The sequence below is a fragment of the Mesoplodon densirostris genome, chromosome 12 (genome assembly GCF_025265405.1).
Source record: "Mesoplodon densirostris isolate mMesDen1 chromosome 12, mMesDen1 primary haplotype, whole genome shotgun sequence".
In the NCBI taxonomy this organism is placed as follows: Eukaryota; Metazoa; Chordata; class Mammalia; order Artiodactyla; family Ziphiidae; genus Mesoplodon; species Mesoplodon densirostris.
The window spans coordinates 20,975,475-21,001,145 of NC_082672.1; the positions used below are offsets into that span (position 1 = coordinate 20,975,475).

The 25,671-nt window shown below is 36.0% G+C and overlaps 1 protein-coding gene across 5 annotated transcripts in view; it reads right to left on the reverse strand.

Moving 5' to 3' along the window:
* The window catches only part of UTRN (utrophin), a 533,820-nt gene that overhangs the window by 273,665 nt on the left and 234,484 nt on the right, over positions 1-25,671 (reverse strand). For all 5 annotated transcript variants that reach the window (XM_060114636.1, XM_060114635.1, XM_060114639.1 and 2 more), the window contains 8 exons: positions 22,871-23,021; positions 21,460-21,635; positions 17,753-17,888; positions 15,692-15,841; positions 12,533-12,608; positions 6,717-6,931; positions 4,260-4,377; positions 1,157-1,362 (listed from right to left, as the gene is read on the reverse strand). In XM_060114636.1, the coding sequence (XP_059970619.1) occupies positions 1,157-1,362; positions 4,260-4,377; positions 6,717-6,931; positions 12,533-12,608; positions 15,692-15,841; positions 17,753-17,888; positions 21,460-21,635; positions 22,871-23,021 (1,228 nt within the window). The remainder of the gene's footprint in view (positions 1-1,156; positions 1,363-4,259; positions 4,378-6,716; positions 6,932-12,532; positions 12,609-15,691; positions 15,842-17,752; positions 17,889-21,459; positions 21,636-22,870; positions 23,022-25,671) is intronic.

A 25,671-nucleotide genomic window follows, 5' to 3' on the forward strand; every position in this document is an offset into this window, starting at 1 on the left:
ATCGACATGTATACACTATCAAATGTAAAATAGATAGCTAGTGGGAAGCAGCCGCATAGCACAGGGAGATCAGCTCGGTGCTTTGTGACAACCTAGAGGGGTGGGATAGGGAGGGTGGGAGGGAGGCGCAAGAGGAAGGGGATATGGGGATATATGTATGCATATGGCTGATTCACTTTGTTGTACAACAGAAACTAACACAGTATGGCGAAGCAATTATACTCCAATAAGAATGTATTAAAAAAAAAGAAAAGAATATTCTGAATATGATGATTGAAACATTAATATCACTTTTAACTGTATTCCTCTGGTTAAGTGTCCAGGGGCTTTGCTGATTATTACTTTTGAGTCATTTGGTGAAGACAAATCAGCAGATAGCATAAACACAGAGAATGATCCAGGAAATGAGGATACCTGGCCACTTGCTTTTTAAGTTGTAACCATAGAAAGTCTACACGTCTGAAGAATAAAAACATACTCTCATGTCTGAGATTTTTCCCATATATCTTTTATTATATTCTTCATAAGCGTACACTTTCATTTAGGCTATCTGAAGGGTAAATAAATGTTACACCAAAGTATAACCTAACAACCATAACCTCTGACTCAAGAATATTTTCTATGATTGTAGAGATTTAAAATAGCACTTTAAAAATACCATAGGTGTTCAATATCATCAACTCTATAATCAAACTAATCACAAAAAAGGTACCTGCTATGATGATATTGATTAAATGGTTTGGTTATAAAGGTATTAGAAGAAACTAAACTTACTTAATACTTGATTTGTTCAAATGAAAGTCTCAGGAGATTTCATAAATAAAAAAATATCTTCAGGGTAGATATGGAAGGGAACAAAAGGAGGGTTCCTGGGATCCTGAAAATGTTTTCTTTCTAGATGCTGGTTCATGGGTAAGTTCCATTTGCAAAGAGTCAGTGAGCTATAAATCTAGGATACATGTACATTTCTATCTGTTATGCCTCCAGAAATTTTTCAAAAACCTTCCTGGTCAAATTCTTTATATAAGTTTCAGTGTACATTCTAAGCACTTGGGAAAACATTATGACAAGGGTCCTAAAAATTACAGTTAGCAACAGAACAAAAAAAGCACATCCCACAAATTGATAATGCCAGAAAGTATCTAATGAGTCTTACTTGATTATCAGAAATTTGTTTGATAAGTGGATCCCTTCGAGCTTGTTGAAGAATATAGAGGCGAGCCTCATATTTTCTCATGAGCTCCTCCGTCTCTTCCCTGTGGTCATCCCACTGAAGACTGTCAATAATCATGTCCTCCAGCTGCTGCTGTCTTAACTCCACACCATGCTGGGTGCTATCCCACTGGTTCTTGACCTTTTCCACTGGAGGAGGCATTATATATATTTTTAAAAATCCCAGAAAGTAACTATCAGGAAAGGGAAAAAACACCTGATACCAAATTCATCACAAGTAAGGTTATATATAGAAAAGAGAAAGGAGGCAAAATGGTACATACATTTTAAAGTAATTTTATTATGTCTGACACACTATATGACTGATATATTTCTGAAACCATCCTTGAAGAAAAAATCTGGAATTAAACTCTATTTTAAATGCATTAAAATATCTCACAATAAAGATATTGACTATTATAAACTGACAAACCAAAAAGTATAAAGAAAATAAATTCCTACCTAATTTATATTTACAGAACCTGGTTTGAAGGAGGTAAATTTTAACAGTACATTATGATAGAACTTTATGACCAAAGATATAGTCACTTGTCATCCTCTAAGGAAATGCTCTAACGTAGTATTGATTTTAAAAGAAAATAAAATACTTAAGAATAATTTTCACATTTGTTTTACTCTAGCATGAAACCTCTCTAAAAGGAAGTGTTTTTATATATTCAAGAGATGCGCTAAAAGTAAATTAGATTCAAGTTCTAGGTACCCAGCAGTTTTTTATTATAAAAAATCCATATTGGCTCTTTTCCTCTCTCTTTTTTATTGTTTCTATTTATCTTTCTTTCATTCTCTCTTTCTGTCTCTTTCTCTTTTCCTTTTCTCTCCCCTGCTTTCTTTCCTCTTGTATTTTTAACATGTGTCAAGGAAAAAGAGATCTAAGGAAACTTAAACTTTTGATTAATTACTTCATGATTTGAACTGAAGTACTAGTAAGCAATAACTTTAAATATCTTCAACAACCATTCGTAATAAGTAAGTAGAAAGTTAGAAACAAACTTCTAGAAGATGCCTTGTATGCCAGAAAGACTGAAGGGCTATAGTTAAGCACCAGGCCAAGAAGAACTTAACTAAAAAATAACATTGCAGCTAAGTCATAATGAGACCTTTTGGTAAAATTCTTCAAACAATACTGGGTTAGAGTAAACCATAAGAGCTATCAGTAAGACTGTTCAGAAAAAATGTAAATTATACTTATGTATAATAATTCTAAAAAATTGTTCAGTGAGATTATTTTATGTGGTCTTATCCAACAGTTTAAATAAATTGCTTACGTTTTAACTTAGGGAGAGGGAAAATTTATTGTAATGGTTTACTTGTCAGTTACAAAGTTACATAAAGTACTATAACTAATAGAATCCTTTAACACTGAACAAATAAAACTAAAGATATCAAGTGACAGCAAGTATCAGAGGTTTATCATAAAAGATAAGCAAATTATCTTATTCATTGGAAATAAGTGCAAAAAGCAAGTTACTATTGGTAGTAACCTCTGGCTGAGGGTGGTTTTTCATATAATGAATGGTGATATGGACCATGCAGCCTCTATACCAGAAAAAATTGAGAGAAAACAAAAAGAGGGAGTTAAATTGAAAAAGGAAGATACTCGGGAGAAGAAAACCTTAAAGCAAACTTTGGACAGAGAGGAGGGGTGGAGGAAAAAACAAAAGATGGTAGAAAAAAGCAAAGTGGAGAAGCCTTTGTAAATAGTTTGGTGTCACCAAAGCTGAGAAGCTCCTTTGCCATGTGATGGGAAACAGGGTCACTCCAGAGTTCGACAGGCAGAAGCAATCCACCAGTTAATTAAAAAAAAAAAAAAAAAAAACGGGGGAAAGACAATGGCTTACTTAGTAAAAATAAACCAATATTGTGACACACTAAAAGTTCTCTGCTAATTCATCTCTTATAATAACCTTGTTGCTGCAACATTTATTTTGAAATCAAAACAGTTTTTATAGGGGGAATAGTTGACTTGCCTTCAGAAATATTAGACTAGGTAATAAAATACCTTCCAGTTTATATTCTGCCACAAATAAATATTTATTAAGTAACTAATTGGTACTGGGCCACGGGGGAGGCCTCAGGGCCAAAAAGGGGAGTATTTACAGTCTATGGAGGGGAGAGAGAATTAACTGTGAGATCTACAACGAAATTATGGGAGGAAAGGTCACAGCAGGAACTAAAGATGGAAAATATAGTTCACCAGAGACTAAAAGAGGGTGGGAGAGACTTCACAAAGGAGGTGACATTTTAGCTGCTGAGTAGAATTTCACCTGGGGAGAGGCCAAGAAGAAAAAAATAATGTGAATAAAGGTAAGGAGACTAAGAAACGTCAGGGCATGTTAAAGAATAAATACAATACAGAATAGTTACAGACAGTGCTGAGGGCTAAAGAGAGAAAGGGAGTGATGGAAGCAGACTGATTGCCCCTATGTGACATGCTTGAGAATTTTGACTTTGTTTTGTATGTCATACAGATTTAACGGATGCTTTTAAGCCAGAAAGCAAACTTGAAACAGGGAACTTTGTTGTTGCTGTTTTGTATTTAATTTTTGGTTTGTTTTATTTTGTGCTTAACTAAAGTATTCCCAACTTCGTGCCAGGCACACAGGTGTATAGTAACTGCTCAATAAATATTTTTGGAATGACTTTTGAGAAGATGAGTTAAGAGACACAGTAAGATTTGGTTTCAGTGAATGTAACAGAAGAATTGATTTGCATTCCTATGGGTTTCTCTAACTTTTGGGTTTTTTTGGTTCCTTTAAAAGAAATTCTAACTTAAAAGAAAAAACTTCAATGTATCAGTAATTACTTAAAAGTAATGATATTAATACTTTAAGGAATTCATAAGGGAATTATGACAATGTTCACAAAAAGTAAAAAACAAGGGAAAGCTATTTTATTAATAGAGTATCAAAATATCAAATAATATTAATTTCTGGTTGAATAATCTTCAAAAATGTATGTGTGTATGTGTATGTGTTACCATTTTCAGGGAAAGTGAATGATGATATATAATTTTTTTAAGAACCTACATTTTTCTGTGATTGCTGTTCTCACATCTGAACTGGAAGCTTTATTTTTCAAATTCTGTGCCAATGTAAAAACATAATCAAGCTGAGGATGGCGCTGTTCTAAGTCAGCCTTTGTGATCTGTTAAGACAAAATGATTGTTAAAATAGGTTAATAAGCCATATGACAAAATAGTAACAAAGCAAAATTGGTGTGCTGACATAAAACTTGTTGTTTTCCTCCTATGAGAGATAGTGATGTAGCAGAGAAAGTGCAGGAATTGAAGTCAGAGGTCCTAGCTTCAAGTTTCAGCTCTCCCACTTATCACCTGGATCACCAGGCAAGGCACTTTACCTCTCTGTGTTTTTATTTTCACAAAAAGAAATAATAAAATGCTTGCAGTTCAGCTATATCAACTCTGAGGAAATTAAACGAAGAAAATCTCTTTGAAAACTAAAAAGTGCTTTCAAAACATCAGTAGTGATTTCTGCAGCTGAGGCTTTGCATATCTGTCCTACATCAGATACGAACATAAACTAATGGCATCTACAGGGATGGAGGTAAAGTATTAGAAAAACCCTAATTGGAATCACTGCAAATTAAATAATCTTAGACATGAAAAACTGCTGCTCTAGAAAGTTTGTGTCTCTTAGTACTAATAAATATGGGAGAAAAGTTAGCAATATCCGGAAAATGGTGTGTTTTAAGTATAGAACTAATAGCCATAAAGATTAGAAAACACAATTTCCAAAGATTCTCTCCCAGCTCTTCCTCTGTGAATTCACTAATTTTTCAGATTTCAATTATTCCTACAGTGTCAAATATTATTTCTAAATGGCTTATTCACAACTTCTAATCCTGAATCGCAAAGACACAGTTCAATGAATGCTGATCATTTCCTTCTAAATGGCATAAGGGCCTCTCAGCACAACATATTTGAAACTAAATCAATCAAACCCTCATCCACATTCCATTTCTTCTGTTCCTGATTTCTGCTAATTGCAACAGCATCATCTCAGCCCCTCAGCAAGGGCTTTTCTCCTTGTTTTAAGCGTCTCTTGCACAATTCCCAGTCTTCTTACTCAAGCAGAGCATTGGTATCATCAGTCTCCAGCCACAATTTAAAAAAGAAAAAGGGGGGCTTCCCTGGTGGCGCAGTGGTTGAGAATCCGCCTGCTAATGCAGGGGACACGGGTTCGAGTCCTGGTCTGGGAGGATCCTACATGCCGCGGAGCAACTAGGCCTGTGAGCCACAACTGCTGAGTCTGCGCGTCTGGAGCCTGTGCTCCGCAACAAGAGAGGCCGCGATAGTGAGAGGCCTGCGCACCGCGATGAAGACTGGCCCCCGCTTGCCACAACTAGAGAAAGCCCTCGCACAGAAACGAAGACCCAACACAGCAAAAATAAATAAATAAATTACTAAACTCCTACCCCATCTTAAAAAAAAAAAAAAAAAAAAAGGGAAAATCAAGATGCTTGGCAACTGCTTACAGACTAAACGTCCAAAGACCTTTGCGTGGTCTACAAGCTTCTTCATGATGTGAACTTGAGCTGCCTTTGCTCTCTTACTTCCCACTACACCTCTTTCCTGCACAGTTCTTGACCCAATATGCTTCATGCTCTCCACCTCATGTCTTTATTCACCCTGGTCCCTATACCAGGAATGCCATTTACTTTGTCTCTAAATGTCAAAATCCCATGTAGTCTGCTTTCCTTCACTGTGGATGTAATCCCTTTCCTCATTCTGGCTCCCCCTTACAGGTGGCGTGTACCTGTCCTGCAGCTTTTATTAGACTGTGCCTGGCCACACATGTTTTTAATATGGGAATAAAACTGATACCTACCTCACAAGATTATTAAAGTGAATGAAATAATATATGTAAAATACTCAGAAAAATACCTAGCATACATTAAGCACTTAATAAGAGTTAGCAAGAGCTGTTATTATTTCATGGTTCATTCCCAGTTTCTATCTGGTATATTCTTTTCCATATCCCTAGACACACACAGCCCAGTACCAAAAACACACTGAATGTGGAAAAAAGAACTTTACAAATTGATATTAGATGGCATATGTATAGAAATAAAATTATAGTCAGGAGATTCTCACTTAACGATGTCAGCAATTAAACAAATAAGCTCATTGTGAAATATAAATTGAAAAGGCACTTCAACAAATTATTCTCCATGACACTAGTCATTAAATGTAACACCAGTTTACATTTATAGTGATGTGGCTGGATTTATGATACCAGTCTTAGATCATAAAAATACAGTGACTCTACAGCTCACATTGTTAAACCTGTTCTTACAAAAACAGCACAAATGCAAGAAAAGCTTTACTCATCAGAGCTAGCCCAGGACGGCTGTTTGACAGGTCAAGAATTTTTTAAAGCTCATCCTCCCAGAGTTTAAGATAAACAAAAGTGATCCAAACAGATCTTGGTGTTTCCATGACAAGCCTTTACACTAGTACCTACTTTCATTCGGGAGATTGTCTTATTGATCTCTTCTACATCCCCGACAGTGACAATGTTGGACTTCAGCATCTGGTCGATCAACACCAGCCAGTCGGCCAGTTCTGTTATTGTTTTATCCAGATCAGCAGGAACTGAAATTTCTGAAGTACGAGGAGACTGAACAGGAATATCTGATGCAGATGATGCTAGCACCACCTTTTGGACACTGGGATGAGCTGAAATAAAAAACGTAGCAAAGTATCAATAACACAGCAGGATAATCTGACTGTGGTGATGTAATGGTGACATGTATGTGTATTTATGTAAAATTTAGTTTAAGTAAAACAATTGAAAGAGGTTTTTATTTTTATTTATTTATTTATTTATTTATTTGTGGCATGCGGGCCTCTCACCGCTGCGGCCTCTCCTGTTGGGGAGCACAGGCTCTGGACGCACAGGCTCAGCGGCCATGGCTCACGGGCCCAGCCGCTCCGCGGCACGCGGGATCCTCCTGGACCAGGGCACAAACCCGTGTCCCCTGCATCAGAAGGCAGACTCTCAACCACTGCGCCACCAGGGAAGCCCGGTTTTTATTTTTTAATACTGAAATGGCAATGGTATTTCCTGAAGTATCTATATGTTTTTGGTTACCATAATGGCAATTAAACACACAGTCTCACCACATTCTAGGGCAGCAATAACTCAGAAGTAACTAACGCTGATATCAAGAGGAAATAAAATAAAAAGTACATCAACCATGAGAAAATTAGGAGTGTTATTTTATTTTGTCAAGATGTTTTTGCTTTAATTGTAAAGCCATTTTATTTGTAATTTTCTGTTCTTTTTCACTTCCCTTTACAACATGAGCATTAGTCACTTTTAATAAACATCACTGTGAATACCTATGTAATAATCTATGTATATAGTCTCTAACTTTTAGTTATCTCTTTTCCTACAGCTGGATACTTAGACTACCTCTGAACTTTTACTTTAAAAAAGAGCTTGCATATACGGTCAACTAACATTTGACAAAGGAGCCAAGAACATACAATGGAGAAAAGATAGTCTTTTCAATAAATGGTGCTAAGATAATTGAACATTCACACATAAAACAGTAAATTTGGACCCATGTCTTACACCACTAGCAAAAAACTAACTCAAAATGGATTAAAGACTTAAATGTAAGACCCGAAACCATGAAACTCCTAGAGGAAAACATAGGAATAAAGCTCCTTGACCTGGGTCATGGTGTTGACTCTTTGAATACGCAACAATATCAAAGCTAAACAAGTGGGACTACAACAAACTAAAAAGCTGCTACACAGCGAAAGAAGCCATCAATACAACAAAGTGAAAAGACAACCTACACAGAATGGGAAAAAAAATATGAGCAAACCATATATCTGATAAGGGGTTAGTATTGAAATGTATACATATAATTCAGACATAGGAATGAGAAAATCCTATCATTTTAGACACCGTGGATGGACCTTGAAGGCATTATGCTAAGTAAAGTAAGTCAGACAGAGAAAGACAAATATGTATGATCTCATATATGGTATCTAAAAAGAAAAAAAATTCATAGGAAAAGAGATCATTCAGACCTGTGGTTACCAGAGGTGAAGGGTGGGGGGAGAGGAAATTGGAGAAAGTGGTCAAAAGGTACGAACTTCCAGTTACAAGATAAACAAGTACCAAGGATATAATGTACAACATGAAGACTACAGTTAACACTGCTGTATGATATATAGGACAGTTGTTGAGAGTAAATCCTATGAGTTCTCATCATAAGGAGAAATGTTTTTTCCTTTTTTCTTTTTTTAATTGTATCTATATGAGAAGATCCATTTATGGTAATCACTTCACAATACATGTAAATCAAACCATCATGCTGTATGCCTTAAACTTATACAGTGATGTATGTCAATTATTTCTCAATAAAACTAGAAAAAAACTGGGTGTAAAGAAGCATAGAACTTAACACAGGTGCAGCTATAGCCATCTGTCAAGGATATTTAAATTCCTTTCACAACAGTGCATCAGAGAACATAAAGAATAATATTAAGGAAATTCAACAAAAGTGCTTTTGCTCTTAGGCTTTGCCTACTTATCATCTTCTAAATGAGGTCTCTTGATATTCTTTTTAAAATTTCAATATCCTCTCAGCACACCTGATTTCCTCATGTGCTCCACGGCCAACATCAGTGGTACAGTCTCTCTTACACTTCTCTATTTTTCTTCCAATATACCATGTACTCCACTTATTTATTATGTGTATTTACTGATGAAACCCTGACACCTAGAACTATACCTGGCACATAGTAGGTGCTCAATAAATATTTGTTGAATTAAAAAGAAAACTTGCAAAAAAACCCAACAAAAACCAGAAAAAAAAAGAACTTGCAAGAAGTATCTTTTTGTGTATTCTTTACAGCTCTGACTGACACCTTAGTAGAAATTTCCCAAAACAGAATTACTAGGTTAAAAAATATGAAAAAACTTAATGTATCTACTATTGATTGCCAAACTGTTTTCCTTAAAAGTTGGAAATATAGACTTCCAGCAGTGTGTGGAACTGATGAACATCCTGCATCCACACAAACAAAATTCTATGTCTACAGATAAACACACATCTTTCACCATTGCTTCATTTCATGTCTTTTTGGTTACCAGTGAGGATAAATATTCTTCATGTTTGGTAATCAAATATGGTATAATTTATAACTGTACGTGTTCTTTATCTGCTTCCTTATCAATTTGGATGAACTCTTTTGCAGAGCACAGGCTCCGGACGTGCAGGCTCAGCGGCCATGGCTCACGGGCCCAGCCGCTCTGCGGCATGTGGGATCTTCCCGGACCGGGGCATGAACCCGTGTCCCCTGCATCGGCAGGCGGACTCTCAACAACTGCGCCACCAGGGAAGCCCTGGATGAACTCTTTATGCAAGAAAGATAAACCCCGTCACATTGCTGAAAACAATGTTTCTATTTTAGTATTTAATTTGTTTTCTTTTTATCATATAGATGTTAACAAAGTTCAGTTGAGCAAATCCATAAATCTGTCTTGGGGGACTGTTTTCTCAGAACTTACTCTTGTCTTCTCCAAAGATTTGATATATATTTTCTCTATATTTTTTGTTTGTATGTTTTTGTCTTATTTTGAACAGTGGGAGACTGGTAATTGTTTTTCTTTAGTGTTTACACAAGAGGTGGTTGAATTAATTATTAGATCTATCTAGACCCACTTTAGCATAAGGTATATTAAATGAGGCTTAAATAATTTTCTAAAAAATGTAGTCAATCTGTAAATTCAGCACAATATAAAAAAAAATCCCAACAGGTTTGTGTGTAACTTGACCAAATTATACATTCAAATTTTGATTTTAAAATTAACATAGGAAAGAAAAGGGCCAAGAACAGTCAAAACATTTTATATTTGATAGAGGGTCATGCCCTACCCGATATTTAGTTGTATTACTCAGCTAATAATGAATGATTAACCTCATGTATTACAGATCCAGACATTCAAACAGACCACTAGAAGAGAACAGCCACAGTGCATAGTTGGCAGAGAAGCCTGACCTTGGCAGAGACTACATTATAGATCAATGAGGAGGAATTTACTGGTCAACAAATGATGCTGGGAAAAGTGGTGACCCATGGCTGCAGCGGGAAGATGATGGGACAGATTTTGACCTCACGTGCACCTTAGGAAAATTAATTTTCAGTGGAATTAAGGACCTGCATATGAAAACTAAAATTGTAAAATATAGAAGAATATCTTTATGACTTCAGAGTAATAGAGGATTTCTAAAATAAATCACAAAAAGGAAAGCTATTAATAGATCATTAATGTTTAAGAATTCTGAAAATAGTACCACAAATAAAAATTTTAAAACCCACAGATTAAGGGAGAAGGTATTTGCAATGCACATTCCAGACAAGGAATTAGTAACAAAAGTAGCTTTTTCAAACTCAAAAAACATCAACCAACAATCCACAGAAGAGGAAATAAGAAAGACAATAAACATATTTTCTAAAGGCTCAAGCACATAGGTAATTAAGGAAATGCAAATTAAAATGAAGTGTCTTATCTCCACAGGTCATAGGTTCCAAATGTGATGTCTGGGGAGCTCTGGGTCCCTAGAGACCCTTCCAAGGGGTGTGGATGCCAAAACTACGCTCATCATCATAGTAAGTTATTTGCCTCTTCCTGCTCATTCCTTCTCAAATGTAGAGTGGCGTTTTTACTCAAGGCTACATGACATATGATATCACAATAGAGCGAATGAAGAAGCAGATACAAGAATCCAGGTGTCTTCTCTTATGGCAGAAATTTAAAGATTTTCAAAAATGTAATGTCATATCACTTTTCTATTTTTTTGTTGTTTTGGAAAATATACTTTCTTATGTTAATATCTTATAAAATATATTATTTTATTAACAGAATTTTTTATTATTGTTATTTTAACAAGTTGACAAACATAACTTGAAATTTCTCAGTTTTACTTTCTAATTAGGTAAATATTGATAGACATAACTCACACAAACAAAAGGCCTTTGGGGGTAATCATTAATTTTAAAAAGCACACAGCAGTCCTGGGAATAAAATGTTGGAGCGCTGGAAACAACGTAGAACAATGAGAAGCCTCACATTCAGCTGGTGGAAGGGTAACCTGGAACAACTAGTCTAGGCAGCAGCTAGCAAAGTAAAGTTGCCCGTACTCACCACGATCACCCCAATGATTCACCACCACATACCCTAGAGAATGCCTCATACATCATTCTGACCAATCCTCACTGTCACGTTTTGTACTTTAAAAAAATTGAAAACAACCTAAATATTCATTCATTGTTTCATCAAATATCTATTAAGAACCTACAATGTGCAAGGCACTTGACTAGATGCTACAGGTATGGGAATGTGTAAGACAAAGGCCTTGACCTCACAGAGTTTGCATTCTGGTGGGGGTGCATGGATATACGTCACGAAGTAAAACCAATGCAAGAAGTTGGAGAGAAACAGGATGTATCTTGGAGAGAGACAGGATGTATCTGACATAGGGTGGTCAGGTCAGGAAAGGTTCATCTAAGAAGGGAATATTTGAGAAGAGAACTGAACGAAGCGAGTGTGTGAAACATGCAATATCTGAGGGAAGGACATTTGGGTAAGAAAGAAAGAAGAAACAGAGAGCACAAAGACCATAAATGGAAATGTTCATGGTGTGTTAGAAACAGCAAGAAGACTAGTGTGTTTGAGGCAGAATGAAGAAAGGAAAAAGTGATAAGAAATGGGATTACAGAGACAGGTAGCAGACAGATCACACATGGTCTTCTGGACCATGGTAAGACTGTAGAACTCACTTATGTATGATGGAAGTGATTAAGAGACTGAAATCAAAGGAGTGACATCAAACCTGTTTCTAAAGCATCACTTAGCTGCTATCAGAAGAATAGATTATCGAGGAGTGGTAAGATAAGAACAGAATCAGGACAGCGAGTTAGGAGAATTGTTCACTTCAAAATGTCCCCAGAAAACTATTTTTCAGTGTCCTCACCTTGCCTCTTCCCTTGCCTCCAGCAGCATCTGGTTCTACTCTGGTCCCAGGAAAGGCTAAAAGTCTCACCTCCCATGAGAGGGAATGCCTTGCACACACTGGGCAGTGAAATATGTCTTGTGTTTAGAGAAGATGTTCTTTTCAAATGATTGAAAGCAGAATAAGAAATCACCACTGCATTGTGTTTTTAAATAAGTTTTTCTAATTCACATACAATGCTCGTAATCATAAAATTTTGTTATGTATAAAAAGATTTGTAAAGAAATAAACTGTATCTTACCAGCAATTCTTGTCTGAGAAACAGAACAGGGTTCCTGGATGCGTTCCTTCAGCGCACTAGGCACTTCTCTGCATATCTAGAGCATCAGGCCAAACAGAAAGAGAAGGATAGTATATAAATAAAGACGGTTATGTTTTCTGAAAAGGAAGCGTCCTTCTAAATGATAATGCCGCCACTTTCCTCCCCCTCAGTGCCTAAGCTTCTGTGTCCACTTTCACTAACCACTATCCACTGCAGTCTTGCTTGACCCTCAGCTCCACTAGCATCAAGAATGTCATCCAGTCCTTAACTGCCTTGCCCCTTTGCAATATTTAATGCTGCCACTCCCTCTCCCTTGCATTTTGTTAGTATTCTACAATCTTGATTTTACTCCCACCTCTCTGATTGATCTTCTAAGTGTCCTTCCCCAGCTCATTTTCCTCTGCCCATCCACCAAATACCAACATTCTACAGGGTAGGTTTTTTGGTCTTCTAACCCTCCATACTGGCCTCTCTCCCTGGGTCCTGGTTTCTAATGGTTTCACTTATCATGCGGAGTTTTAAGAGGCTGAAGACTCCCCAAAACGTATCTTCAGTCCAGCTTTCCCTGTCAGCTGTACATTCAGACGTGTCCAAATATGGATTCATCATCTGCCTCCTTGACACTCTCTTCACAAAGTTGTCTAATGACTCTAACTATTTTTCCAGATCAGTTACCCTGATCTGGATGGTGGGCTTTGCTCAGAGGAGTTACTTGATGTCCTGATGTACTAAGCATATCCATCCTTGGGTTCACTCCATCCATCTCTGTGGTGCAGCTATAGTGATCTTTCAAAATGTAACTTGTTTAAAACCCATTAACAGTTTCCCACTGCTTTCAAGGTGGTGAAATAGCCTCAAGACGGAACTCGAATTCCTTGTGATGCATGATGAGGCCCCTAGGTCTCTGCAAGCATCTCTTGTCCTTCCAATTCATATTGAGCTACTTCCAGGACCCAGATTCACTCTCTGTCCCCTCTAGACCATTTCACTTACTGCTTCTTTTCCCTGCAATGTCTTTTCCTCCATTCTCCATCTGACCAATACTCATTCATCTTTTATTATCTTAGCTTGGATATGATCTCCACAAAATCTTCCACGGTTATCACCCAAAGCCAGGTAGGTGCCCTACCTTTATGTCCCCATGGATACCTCTTTGTTATAATTGTTTATCTACTTGTCTTACCCACAATAAGCTCTTTGGGTTAGAAGCATTTTCATGCTCTTTACTGTATTCCTAGCTCTTAAAATGGTGCCTGGCATAAAATGAGAGTCTGGTAAAAAACCTATTAAGTGAATGAATAAAAGCATGAATGAATGAAATATCTCAGATTAGTATTTCTTAAAATGTGTTTGTTGAAATTCTCTACAGAGTAAGCATTGCTTGGTCTTAGACATTCGTAATTCACATAATTAGTGTAAAATCTATGTGAAGTCCTGTGATAAAGGAAGGTTTGGCTCTATCTAACATCGTGCTCCCAAAGTGACCACGATACCCTATTCTACACAATACCCATTGACATCCTCTGTGTTAAATAAATACATGTGCTCTGACTGAATATGCACAAGCTGAGTCTGGCATGTTTGACACGGGGCCAACAAGTCTGGAAAGCAGCACAGGGAGAGAGAGTAGCAGATGAAGTCAGAGAGATAACAGGAAGCCAGAACATGATGAACCTAATAAGTCACAGTAAGGACTTTGGCCTTTCCTCTGAATGTGATGGAATACCATTAGTGGGCTTTGTTCAGGGGAGTTACTTAAACTGAGTTATGTTTTAACAAATACTTTGGCTACTTTCTTGAGAAGAGACTGACAAAGGGAAAAGAAGGAAACAGGAAGACCAGTGAAGTGGCCATTGTAGGAATCATATAAGAGATGACGGTGGCTTGAAACAACTTAGTGGCCACAGGGTAGTGAGAAATGGTCAAATTTATGAAATTTCGCAAACCTAAGAAAAGCCGAAAGAATTGCCCAGGGAACACCCATGTGCCACTCAATATGTACAATTGTTAAAATTTTGCTGTATTTGCCTTATCATGTATCTAGTCATCTAGCCATCCATTCAAACTGTCCCATCAAAGAGACAGGTATTTTGAAGGAGAAGCTGATGATAGTGACTCCAAGGTTTACGTGTTTGTTTGTTTTTAATTGAGATATAATTCACATGTCATAAGACTGAGTCCAGGGTTTTTGGCATAAAACACAAGAAGGATGTAATTACCAGTAACTGAGGTGGGAGAAGTATACTAAGGCACAGGAGGGAGGTGAAGATCAGGAGTTTGACTTTGTATGTTAGTCTGAGATACCTATTAGACACTGAAGTGGAGATGCTGAGCAGGCAGCTGTGATGAAGTCTAGAGTAATGAGAGAGTCCAGGCCAGAGATACAGATGTGTGAGTCATCAGTAACGGTAACTCATCAAGACGGTAATTCTCAAGCAGAGAGGCTAGATCAATAAAGCACCCAAATCATTAGATATAGAATGAGTGCTATCATTTTAAAAGGATAGAGAGGGAGGAAAATGACTGATATGGGACCTATCCAAACCAGGGCAGAAACATATCCATTCAATGTCCCAGACAGACCTCACACTCTGTTATGGTATGTACCCAAGCCAAAATATATAGAAATATATTACTTTATCTACCTCTGTTTCAGCTGCAAAAAAAGTAACAGTATGAGAGAAAGGACTTTATCTTAGTCATATTTATAGCCACATACCATTACATCCCACCTGGAACCTAGTAAATACATGTTGAATGAATAAAATCATTAAAAATAAATCTACGTATGTGAAAAGTCACATGCAACATCACAAAGTTATTTTAATGCTTTCATTTTCAGAGTATAATTATTAGCATTTTATTGCCTAATTCTAATATATACTCATTATTTAATATAGTATATAATGTATAAATCTCCTAGGCCAAAAAAATTCCATGTAAAATAAGTATTCTTTGAGAACACATGCTTCTATCCATGACAGATGAAAAAATATATAATTATCAATATTAGCAAGCATTAATAAAATGTGGCCATATTTGGGTATACTTAAAAGTAAAACAGTTGCCTGATTCCACTTCTTTAACAACAAAATCAGTAAACATGAGAAAGGTGTCGCAGTAATTCTTAACACACACCTTATTCCATGTCGAATTTACAGTTCTTAAGCTTTCTGAAATTTTTTCTCTTTCATGTAAACTCAGACTTTTATCTGAAAGCATTTCTAATTCAGTTCTATTCAGCCATTTGAGTTTTTCAGCTTGATCATCCATCTCCTGGATTAAGTCCTAAAGGAGTCAGAAGAGAGGTATGGTTAAAAGGTTGTCATACCAGAAAAAGATCAAGAACTGTATTAGGAATCTCTTTGGAAATACAGTAAGTCCCCTACATATGAACCTTCAAGTTGCGAACTTTCAAAGATGCAAACATGTGTGCAAGCCCCTGTATGCCAGCTGTTGTACTGTACTACTGTACTTTTCAAGGTACTGTACTATAAAGATTAAAAATGTTTTATTTTTTGTGTTTGTTTTTTATGTACATATTATCTTTGTGAAGAGTATTATAAACCTATTACAGTACAGTATTATATAGCCAATTGTGCTAGTTGGGTACCTAGGCTAACTTTGTTGGACTTACAAACAAATTGGACTTACAAATGCGCTCCCAGAACAGAACTCCTTTGTATGTCAGCAACTTACTGTACTCCTATAAATGTGGACCTTTAATTTCTTAAATGGAAAATAAACTTCTAAGAAGACTGAACTTATCTTAACAAACAGTAACTAATTTGGGAATGACCTCCCACCTTCAGTGTGCATTGTGTGTACATGAACTACTACCCCTGACCCCCGTCTCTTAACAGGGTCATATTATATCATATTTACATAGACAACTTAACATTCTTTTCTTTGCTAATAAAATGTCTATTCTAATGAAAGGCCAAAAAAAACCGCAGAAAAAACAGGAGCATTTTATGCATGCATCTCTACCTTATCTCTACCTACCCTAATATACTGTCCCATCCCCTGCGACTGCCCCCAAATTGTTTACAAAAGGCATATTCTAAGAAAACTATTGAAATTTTTAGATAAGACAGGAGCAAGTTTGTTAGATATTTGTCACATTTTGAAAAGAAAACGTAATAATTATTTGCCATGTATTTTTCATCAATATTAAAAGTTTCTGGGGCCTCCCTGGTGGCGCAAGTGGTTGAGAGTCCGCCTGCCGATGCAGGGGATACGGGTTCATGCCCCGGTCTGGGAGGATCCCATATGCCGCGGAGCGGCTGGGCCCGTGAGCCATGGCCGCTGAGCCTGCGCGTCCGGAGCCTGCGCGTCCGGAGCCTGTGCTCCGCAACGGGGGAGGCCACAACAGTGAGAGGCCCGCATACCGCAAAAAAAAAAAAAAAAAAAGTTTCTCTCCCACAATACCTCAATCATACTCCTTTAGAAAAAATCTCTTATCAGATTAGTGGGTATCCTTTTAGGTATACTTTGTTGCACACAGATGTGTGTATCCACACTCACACACAATTTCTTTTTGTTTAGTAAAAATGTGAGCACATTATGCTTATTGTTCTACTACAAGTACTTTAATTCTTAGCACAAAAATATAAAATTTGTGGATATAAAAATGTATGGATATTTGGGTATATTAACATATCTATATATATTTATGTATTTTTATATGTTGTATACCTATACAACTATAAACAATTCTTGTTGGTTGCAGATCAACAAAGAAAATTTGATTAATACAACCATGATGCTAAGTCCATAGTAAGCTGCAGTGAGTTACTCTCAACTCACTTTGAGTCTTCTTATAGGACTCAGTTTTATAGATAGTAATCAGTAATTATCTTCTAAGTCCAAAAGCAAAAAACTATACTTCACAGCATTATTATATTCTAAAATGATGACGTCTGCTTAAAATATTCCAGAAAACTTTGGTCCAATACTGAGACCACATGACTTATTACTTTTATGTGTGTGAAGCCTTACCACTGCAAGAATAAAATGACAACTGCTCTTTAAAATTAAAAAAAAAAAAAGATATTCCTCTTTAAAGTTCACCACATTTACCAAAAAGGACAAAGTTTCTTCCCCTTTTCTTCTTCAGTCATGCAGTATCTTATTTGCAGTGAAAATATTCATGCATCAAAAAGCACTGGCAAATATAGAGACAAATGAACCACTTACTGTTAATTCTTGCAGGTTTTCTTCCAGCTCAGTGGTTGATCTTTCCTGCACAGCATTCTCGGCCTTTGTTAACCAACAGATAATCTCATCTAGTCTTTTTCTATAATCCATCACCTGCTTACTTTCTCCTTTTAACCTAAAAGATTATATTATTGAAAAATACTGAGAAAAAATATCCAATTAACTAGAACATTATATATTTGCATTAGATATTCTGACTAAATATGTCACACACACAAAATAATTATTTAATATGTATTAATTATTTTAATATGTATTTGTAAATGAGTGTTAATAGTAATACATACATTCTGCAATACCAAAGATTATTTGCAAACATAATAAGATTTCTTCCTTCATTAAATTAAAAAACATTAAAACTAAATAATGTTGTCTTCTCTCATCGTGAAAAACTATATAGAAATTTAATACAAAGGACTTATTTTAAGCTAGATACCACTGTACAACATAATGAAAGTTTTAAAAAGAAAACATGAAAAATGTCTTTATCTAAAATAATTAAGGAAAAATACATAATTCTTTATGAGTACTCCATGGATATAGAAAAGTATCATTATATGACATATTACTCACATTAGGTTGCAACTATTACTCTACTTTATTCATAGGAAAGAAAGAACAAGAACAAGGCAAGATACTGAGAATGAGAAATTTTTACAAATATTAAGAAAGACAAGAAAAAATAGAAATTTGATTAGCTCATTAAAATAGTATTATATTTGAATATAGCACCAAGTTATAAAAAAAATCTAGAAAAAATAAAGTCAAAGTTTTAAAGGCTATAAGGAAACAAATAGTCATATGAATATAAAAAAAACTGCCTCAATTACATCTTTTTAATGTTATAAGAATAACATTTATAATTATATAAACCATCTGTCAAAAGATATATGACTAGAACTCATATGACAAACAAGATTATGTATTTTTAAGAAAGAGTTTGAAGCTATTTAGAGCTTGGTGGTGGTATCATTTTTATAGCTGCTGCTATTAGCTGCTGGTTTAAAAATAGAAAGTGATTTTTTAAATGAATTACATTATGTCATCCCTAATAAGGATTTACATTTTTTATGTCTATGACTTTTTCTTTTTAATCACAAATAAACTATTTTAATGTTTAAAAAACTGATAAGGGAAAGGGGGGAGGAATAAATTAGGAGTTTGGGATTAACAATACTATATACACAATACTATATACAAAACAGATAACCAACAAGAACCTATTGTATAGCACAGGGAACTATGCTTAATATTTTGTAATAGCCTGTAAGGGAAAAGAATCTATCGATAAAAAAGAATATATATATATATATATATATATAAGTATCCATCAGGAGAGAACACTGCTTCAAGTTTTAAAAAAATAAATAAATAAAGCAATAGTACGAATTGTTTAGACTACCAGTACCAAAACAGGTAATTTACCCTCTGTATTGAAGAGTCTTTAAATAACAACTTTGGAAACAACTCAAATACTACTATAGACCTTGCGTTTCAAAAAAAAAAGGTTGTAATTTAAATTTCCAATGTTTCATAATCATGACTAATTTAGTATTTTGAAAATATATCTATGAAGAAAGCTAACATTATCAAGTAATTTCAGTAAGACATATTTGAGTCACACAAAATTTTCATCTGCAAACTAGCTAAATATAATCTACATTTTAAATGTTATCACTAAGTAAAAACAAGTTATAAATTCATGTTCAAACAGTAGGTAACAATTGCTCATTAAGGAATAACACCATAAGTTGCTGAACTGTGTAAATATTTAATGACTGGCACTCAATACAAAAATAAATTGAGCTCTGTGCTGTTTCTCAACGACTGATAACAGTACACATACTAAGCCCATAAAATTGCAAGGTGGCCCCAATTTGAGATAAATTACAACCTGAAGTAAAGTTAAACAGGAATTTATGAAAACAAATATTGTTTTAGTTAAAATACAAGATGCTGGAGAAGAGATTCATTATTCTTTTCTCTTCCAAAAAAATGAGCAAAACATTTATTAGCTTCACCTTGTTAGTCCCAGGAGCAATAATTACCACGTTCCACAGAGAGCCATTTGAAACTGATTAAGGGAACTCCTGCAGTTATTGTTAATACTATGCCAGCAAGTACATCTTTTTCCTTAAGAAGACCTGAGAGATAGATCATTTTCAAGCTAGAAGGACTCTCCCTGCCGACTCACTACCATGGCACATAAATCCTATGGGACATCAGCTTCCAATCCTGCCCCTGGTCCCCTGAAGCCTCCTCACCATCCAACCTTCACAGATTTCTTACCTGGCCATACTATTTAATGCCTCCCACCTTGTCTGTTCTGTGCCTTTTCCCTACAAGACCATCCGTAAGGGGAATTTATGGAAATTGCTGTAAATGCTTCAAAACCAGCTTCAGGATCCCTCCCCTGAGATGCCTCAATTCCACAATCCATCACCCCAGTGTCTGTGACAACACTCTACCTTCTTAATAATGTGTCATTTAACCACATCAGATCATTTTTTCCTTTAAACATTTTCTTCATCTTAGTCTCTCTGAGTTCCTTAGTCGTTCGTGTTTACTATGAATAGGCAGAGAATAATACTTTTTACAAACACCGTCTCCTTTAGTCTTTGTGACACTCTAAGAAGATATCCTAGTTTTCATTCAAAGGGGAGGAAACTTGGCCAGCGAACTCTGAGGTCTTCCCAAGTTTTACAGGCGTAGTATTTAAGAGCATAAGTTAGCACTGTCACTAATTTTCTGTGAGACCCTAGACAAGTTACTTAACCTCTCCTCTCTGAGCCTCAGTTTCCAAAGCTGTACAATGGGTCTAAATAGTCCCCTCAGAGAGTAGTTGTGACGATTAAATGAGGCCAAACCCTGTCTCTTCCACATGGCAACCTCTCAACCAAGACACGCAAACTATGATTTGACTCCTACCAAAACACACGAAATAACAGATGATGTTATTTTATAAAAAGCAGCCATAAGCCAAATATTCAAAGTTCAATATTTTATGTCATACTATATACTTGATAAAGTATTAGATTAGCCTTTAACATAACAATAGCTTATCAGTAAAATAATACATCATCTACAGAGTTAAAATTAGCAGGAAAAAAATTACCTGGGACTTTTTAACCCAAAACTATCATTAACCCGCTCCCCCCAAAAAAGGCCATTAATGAGATGAAATGTATTAAGTAGGAATCATCCATTAAAACTTGATTGTCTCAAAACATAACTTCATATAACTGTACAGTAATATCTAAAATAATATGTGTAATGTTGAGTATTATATTCACTGGTAATCAAACGTGTTTGTAATCAGAAGACACCCTAATAAAATCTGGGGCATTGTAACATAATCTGACATAAAAACGCACAATAATACATTATATTTATTATGTCACATTAATGAGGAACTGCACTATGTACTCAGCACTGACATATAAGGATATAGGACACCCTTAGACACCAAGAACTACCGAGTGAGAGGGATTACTCATGAAGACCCCGAGGCCCGGTCAGGATACGAGTGAGGGAGAGGCCTGACTCTGAATCCAGATCTTCAGACTGGGAGTCCAGAGTGTTCCTCCACCTACTTCAAGTTTCTGCCACATAGTCACATATCATAATAAAAAGGAAAAAGAGAAATAAAGGGTTTTTTGACATGTAAATTATCATGGCTAAATCACCTTGGCCGCCGATCCTTCACTTCTGCAGCGATTGCACCCCAGCGTTGGTTTAAACCTGCCAACTTGTCCTTCAAGAAGCTTCCATCTGTCGGGGAGAGTTTCTGTACAATCCCATCCCCAGTTCTGTTTAGTGCTGCAAAACTGGGCTGGTGGCTGCCGATGCCCTCCTCGAGCTCCTGTGACAGAGAACAACTCAAGATTACCTCCACTTCTAAACTAAACTGTTCTGTAATGAATCCACCCAGGTACCATTGGTGTGGTGTCAATTTAAGTGTTAGAGAAACAAAGCCCTGGAAGGATATTTTACGTATATGAAAAAGCCATTTTTAACACTTCAATTACATTTCATTGAACACATTAAATGAAATCTATTTTGAAATCTAACCCACTCTCATGAATGTCATGAATGTCATCAGGCAAAATAGAGTGGAAGAGGACAGCCTAATAACATAAAATAAATCACTGCTGTTTACATTGACGCATAAGCATCAATCATGTTTGATTGAAGTGAATTGCCTATCTTCTATACACGTGCTTGAAAGTGTCTCTTAAAAAAATGTTAAACCATCTACCCCTATATACCATTACGTCCTACCATATATAAGTAACCCTCAATGTGCATTTTACTGAGACATTGCTTCACTGGTCTGTAAATTTTTAAGCAACGGATTAAGAAAGGATATTTTAAAGTCAAATTTAAGCACTTCTCTATAACTCTAAAAATAAGAAAAAATGCATTAACATATTTATGAGAAAAATAAAAGCATTTTCTAACTCCTCAGAAGCCTTCTACATAAAATATATTTTAAAAATTTAATAAAAGAGAAAATATCTTCAACAATGGTAAAATGAAATTTTGCTTGCTTTCAACCATTATTTTTAATGACCCATTATTATCAGTAGAACTGATTTAGCTATTGTGTTATATTTTCCCAAGACTGAATTAGACTTACATGAGCAGCTGTCCTGATATAGCTCAAGAATAATTTACTTTTATGATAATGATCAATGATACAAAGAAACATAAGATGCCTAACTGTTTAAGTATAGAAAATAGAGGTGAGGTATGCAGATATCATTCTGGCCTTGATGTAGTCTTGAGTACAAAATTTTACAAGTGTTATTATAAACATAAAAATTTTTAAATAAAATTGTTTTTCACATATTCCACTAAAGAGTATTTTTTTATTTAAATTTCTTTAAAATCCTTATTAAAAACTGAAATAACCATTTTCTCTTAAACCTTTAAAACTAGAAACTAGAACTTAAACAAAAATTACAGATTGTCTATATACTCCTGAAAAATTAATATAGTGAGCCCTTACTTTCGAAATCTGTCTTAAATGGTGCATACTAAATAAATATGCCACCTTTTTTAGCAGATCCTCATCCTCTGACAGAAAGCACTCACCTGCTGATGTATCCTGGCTTTCTCTAAGTCCAGGCCACCATCTGGAGCAAAAGTATCAGCCAGCAACTCTTCAGCTTCCGTTATCCACTGTGTGAGGTCATTGAGGTCACAATGGAACTGTCTCCATTCTTCCACAGCCCTATCGAAATAACTAGAGGACAACAAACAAAATAAAATAGGTTTCCCAACTTTCCAGGACCGTCTAGAAGCAATTTTCTAAAATGAAAATTCAAACCTCATTTAAACTGAAAGCCTCAAAATGAGTGAATTCACAGCTCACTGCTCTGTAAGACCAGTTTCCGTAGTGTATTACAGTTAATGATTCCTCTTAGAGAAACATGCATCATACCAAGAGCAAAGCAATCTGCATACACCACACCACCCCCCATATTCATGCACACATACACACACACTAGGCAGCGTTTTAACTGAAAAGAAGCCTTCTCTGGCTTGGAAAATCAAGATAGATTAGCTGCAGGCATGTTAACCCACCCAAATTTAAACACTTAACATTTCAAACACCATGAAGTGTAAAATATGATTAATTACTCTATTCCCTTAGGAAAAAAATAGCGTGTTTTACTTCCAGCACACTTAGTTCCCAGCTAGAACAAAACCCCAAAGGCCAAAACACTTCAAAATTTCCTTGCAGTATACTGTTGGTGGGAATGTAAATTGATACAGCCACTATGGAGAACAGTATGGAGGGTCCTTAAAAAACTAAAAATAGAGCTACCATACGACCCAGCAATCCCACTACTGGGCATATACCCTGAGAAAACCATAATTCAAAAAGAGTCATGTACCACCATGTTCACTGCACCTCTATTTACAATAGCCAGGACATGGAAGCAACCTAAGTGTCCATTGACAGATGAATGGATAAAGAAGATGTGGTACATATATACAATGGAATATTACTCAGCCATAAAAAGAAATGAAATTGAGTTATTTGTATTGAGGTGGATGGACCTAGAGTCTGTCACACAGAGTGAAGTAAGTCAGAAAGAGAAAAATACCATATGCTAACACATATACATGGAATCTAAAAAAAAAAAAAAAAAAGTTTCTGAAGAACCTAGGGGCAGGACAGGAATAAAGACGCAGATGTAGAGAATGGACTTGAGGACACAGGGCGGGGAAGGGTAAGCTGGGACGAAGTGAGAGAGTGGCATGGACATATATACACTACCAAATGTAAAATAGCTAGCTAGTGGGAAGCAGCTGCATAGCACAGGGAGATCAGCTCGGTGCTTTGTGACCACCTAGAGGGGTGGGATAGGGAGGGTGGGAGGGAAATGCAAGAGGGAGGAGATATGGGGATATATGTATAGCTGTTTCACTTGATATAAAGCAGAAACCAGCACATCATTGTAAAGCAATTATACTCCAATAAAGATGTTTAAAAAAAATTTCCTTGCAGTCTATTATCTCTGTGTTATGCACGGAATTGCATCCCCCAAAATTCATATGTTGAAGCCCTAACCCCCAACATGACTATATTGGGGACAGGGTGTTTAGGGAGGTAATTAAGGTTAAATGAGGTCATGTGGGTCATTAATCCCATAGGACTGCTGTCCTAATAAGAGGGAGAGACACCAGAGATATCTATGTCTGCCTCTTTCTGCCTCTCTCTCTCTCTCTTTCTCTCTCTTTGCAAGAGCACAGAGGAAAGGCCATGTAAGGTAAGGATACAGTGAGAAGGTGGCCATCTGCAGGCCAGTAAGAGAAGCCTCACCAGAAACTAACTTCTGGTACCAGCCTCCAGAACTGACAGAAAATAAATGTCTGTTGTTTAAGCCACCTTGACTGTGGTATCTTATTATAGCTGCCCTAGCAGACTAACATACTCTGTGCGGGGACTAATCCAGTGTGTTCCATTGACCTGAACACAGCACAGGATGGGAGTGCCTGCAAAGCTCAGGTTAGGCAATGAAACAAAGACTATCAAGACTTCTATTCAAACATAACTCCTTTAGAAATGAGATAAAGCCAAACTCCAGTGCTTGTCATATTTGGAACATATAAGTGTAAAAAAGAAAAGCTCTGTTGGATTGGAATCCTAAAGAATTTCCCTCTGCCTCTTTGTTTAGAGTAGTGGTACTAGGAGAAGTTTAGAAGAGATCTCTGAAATTTTAATGATTCTACTAAAATGTTTATATAATAAAAAGGTAATATTATTATTTTTTAAAATAATAAAATGGTCCCTGACATTGCTAACTCCTAAATAATCTTTATGTTTCCTTCTTCCATGAAAATTACTGAATAAAAATTCCATTAATATTTGTTGAGTGCCCACAGGGAAGCAATGTTCTATTGGGCATAATGAAAATAAGAGCACTTCAAACAAAACACTAAGAGAATACATTAAGACAATCTTCATTAGTCGGCACCCAATAAATATTCATTAAATGAATGGTGCACGGATAGATAGGTATAGGTATACATAGGTAGGTGGATGGGTGAAGTCTTCTATGACGAAACTGAGTTTTAAACACTTTTTAAATGATGGAAAAAGAATGACTGATTAAATTAAGAAGGAAAACTATTCCTGGTAAAAGATGGAATTCTGAGTAAGAATCAGAAAGCTGGGAAGGTAAAGAAGGTAAAGGAAATTTTAATCAAGTTTATGTGAAATAAGTGAAGAAAACTTGTTTTTGAGCAGTACGTATAAGGTATTAGAAATTAGGCCAACTGGAGAACACTGTTAAAAAGCTTCTAAGGTCAAGATAAGAAGTCTGAACTTTGTCCACACAGCAGTGAGAGGCACAAAGAAGATACAGAGGATAAACATCTGGGAA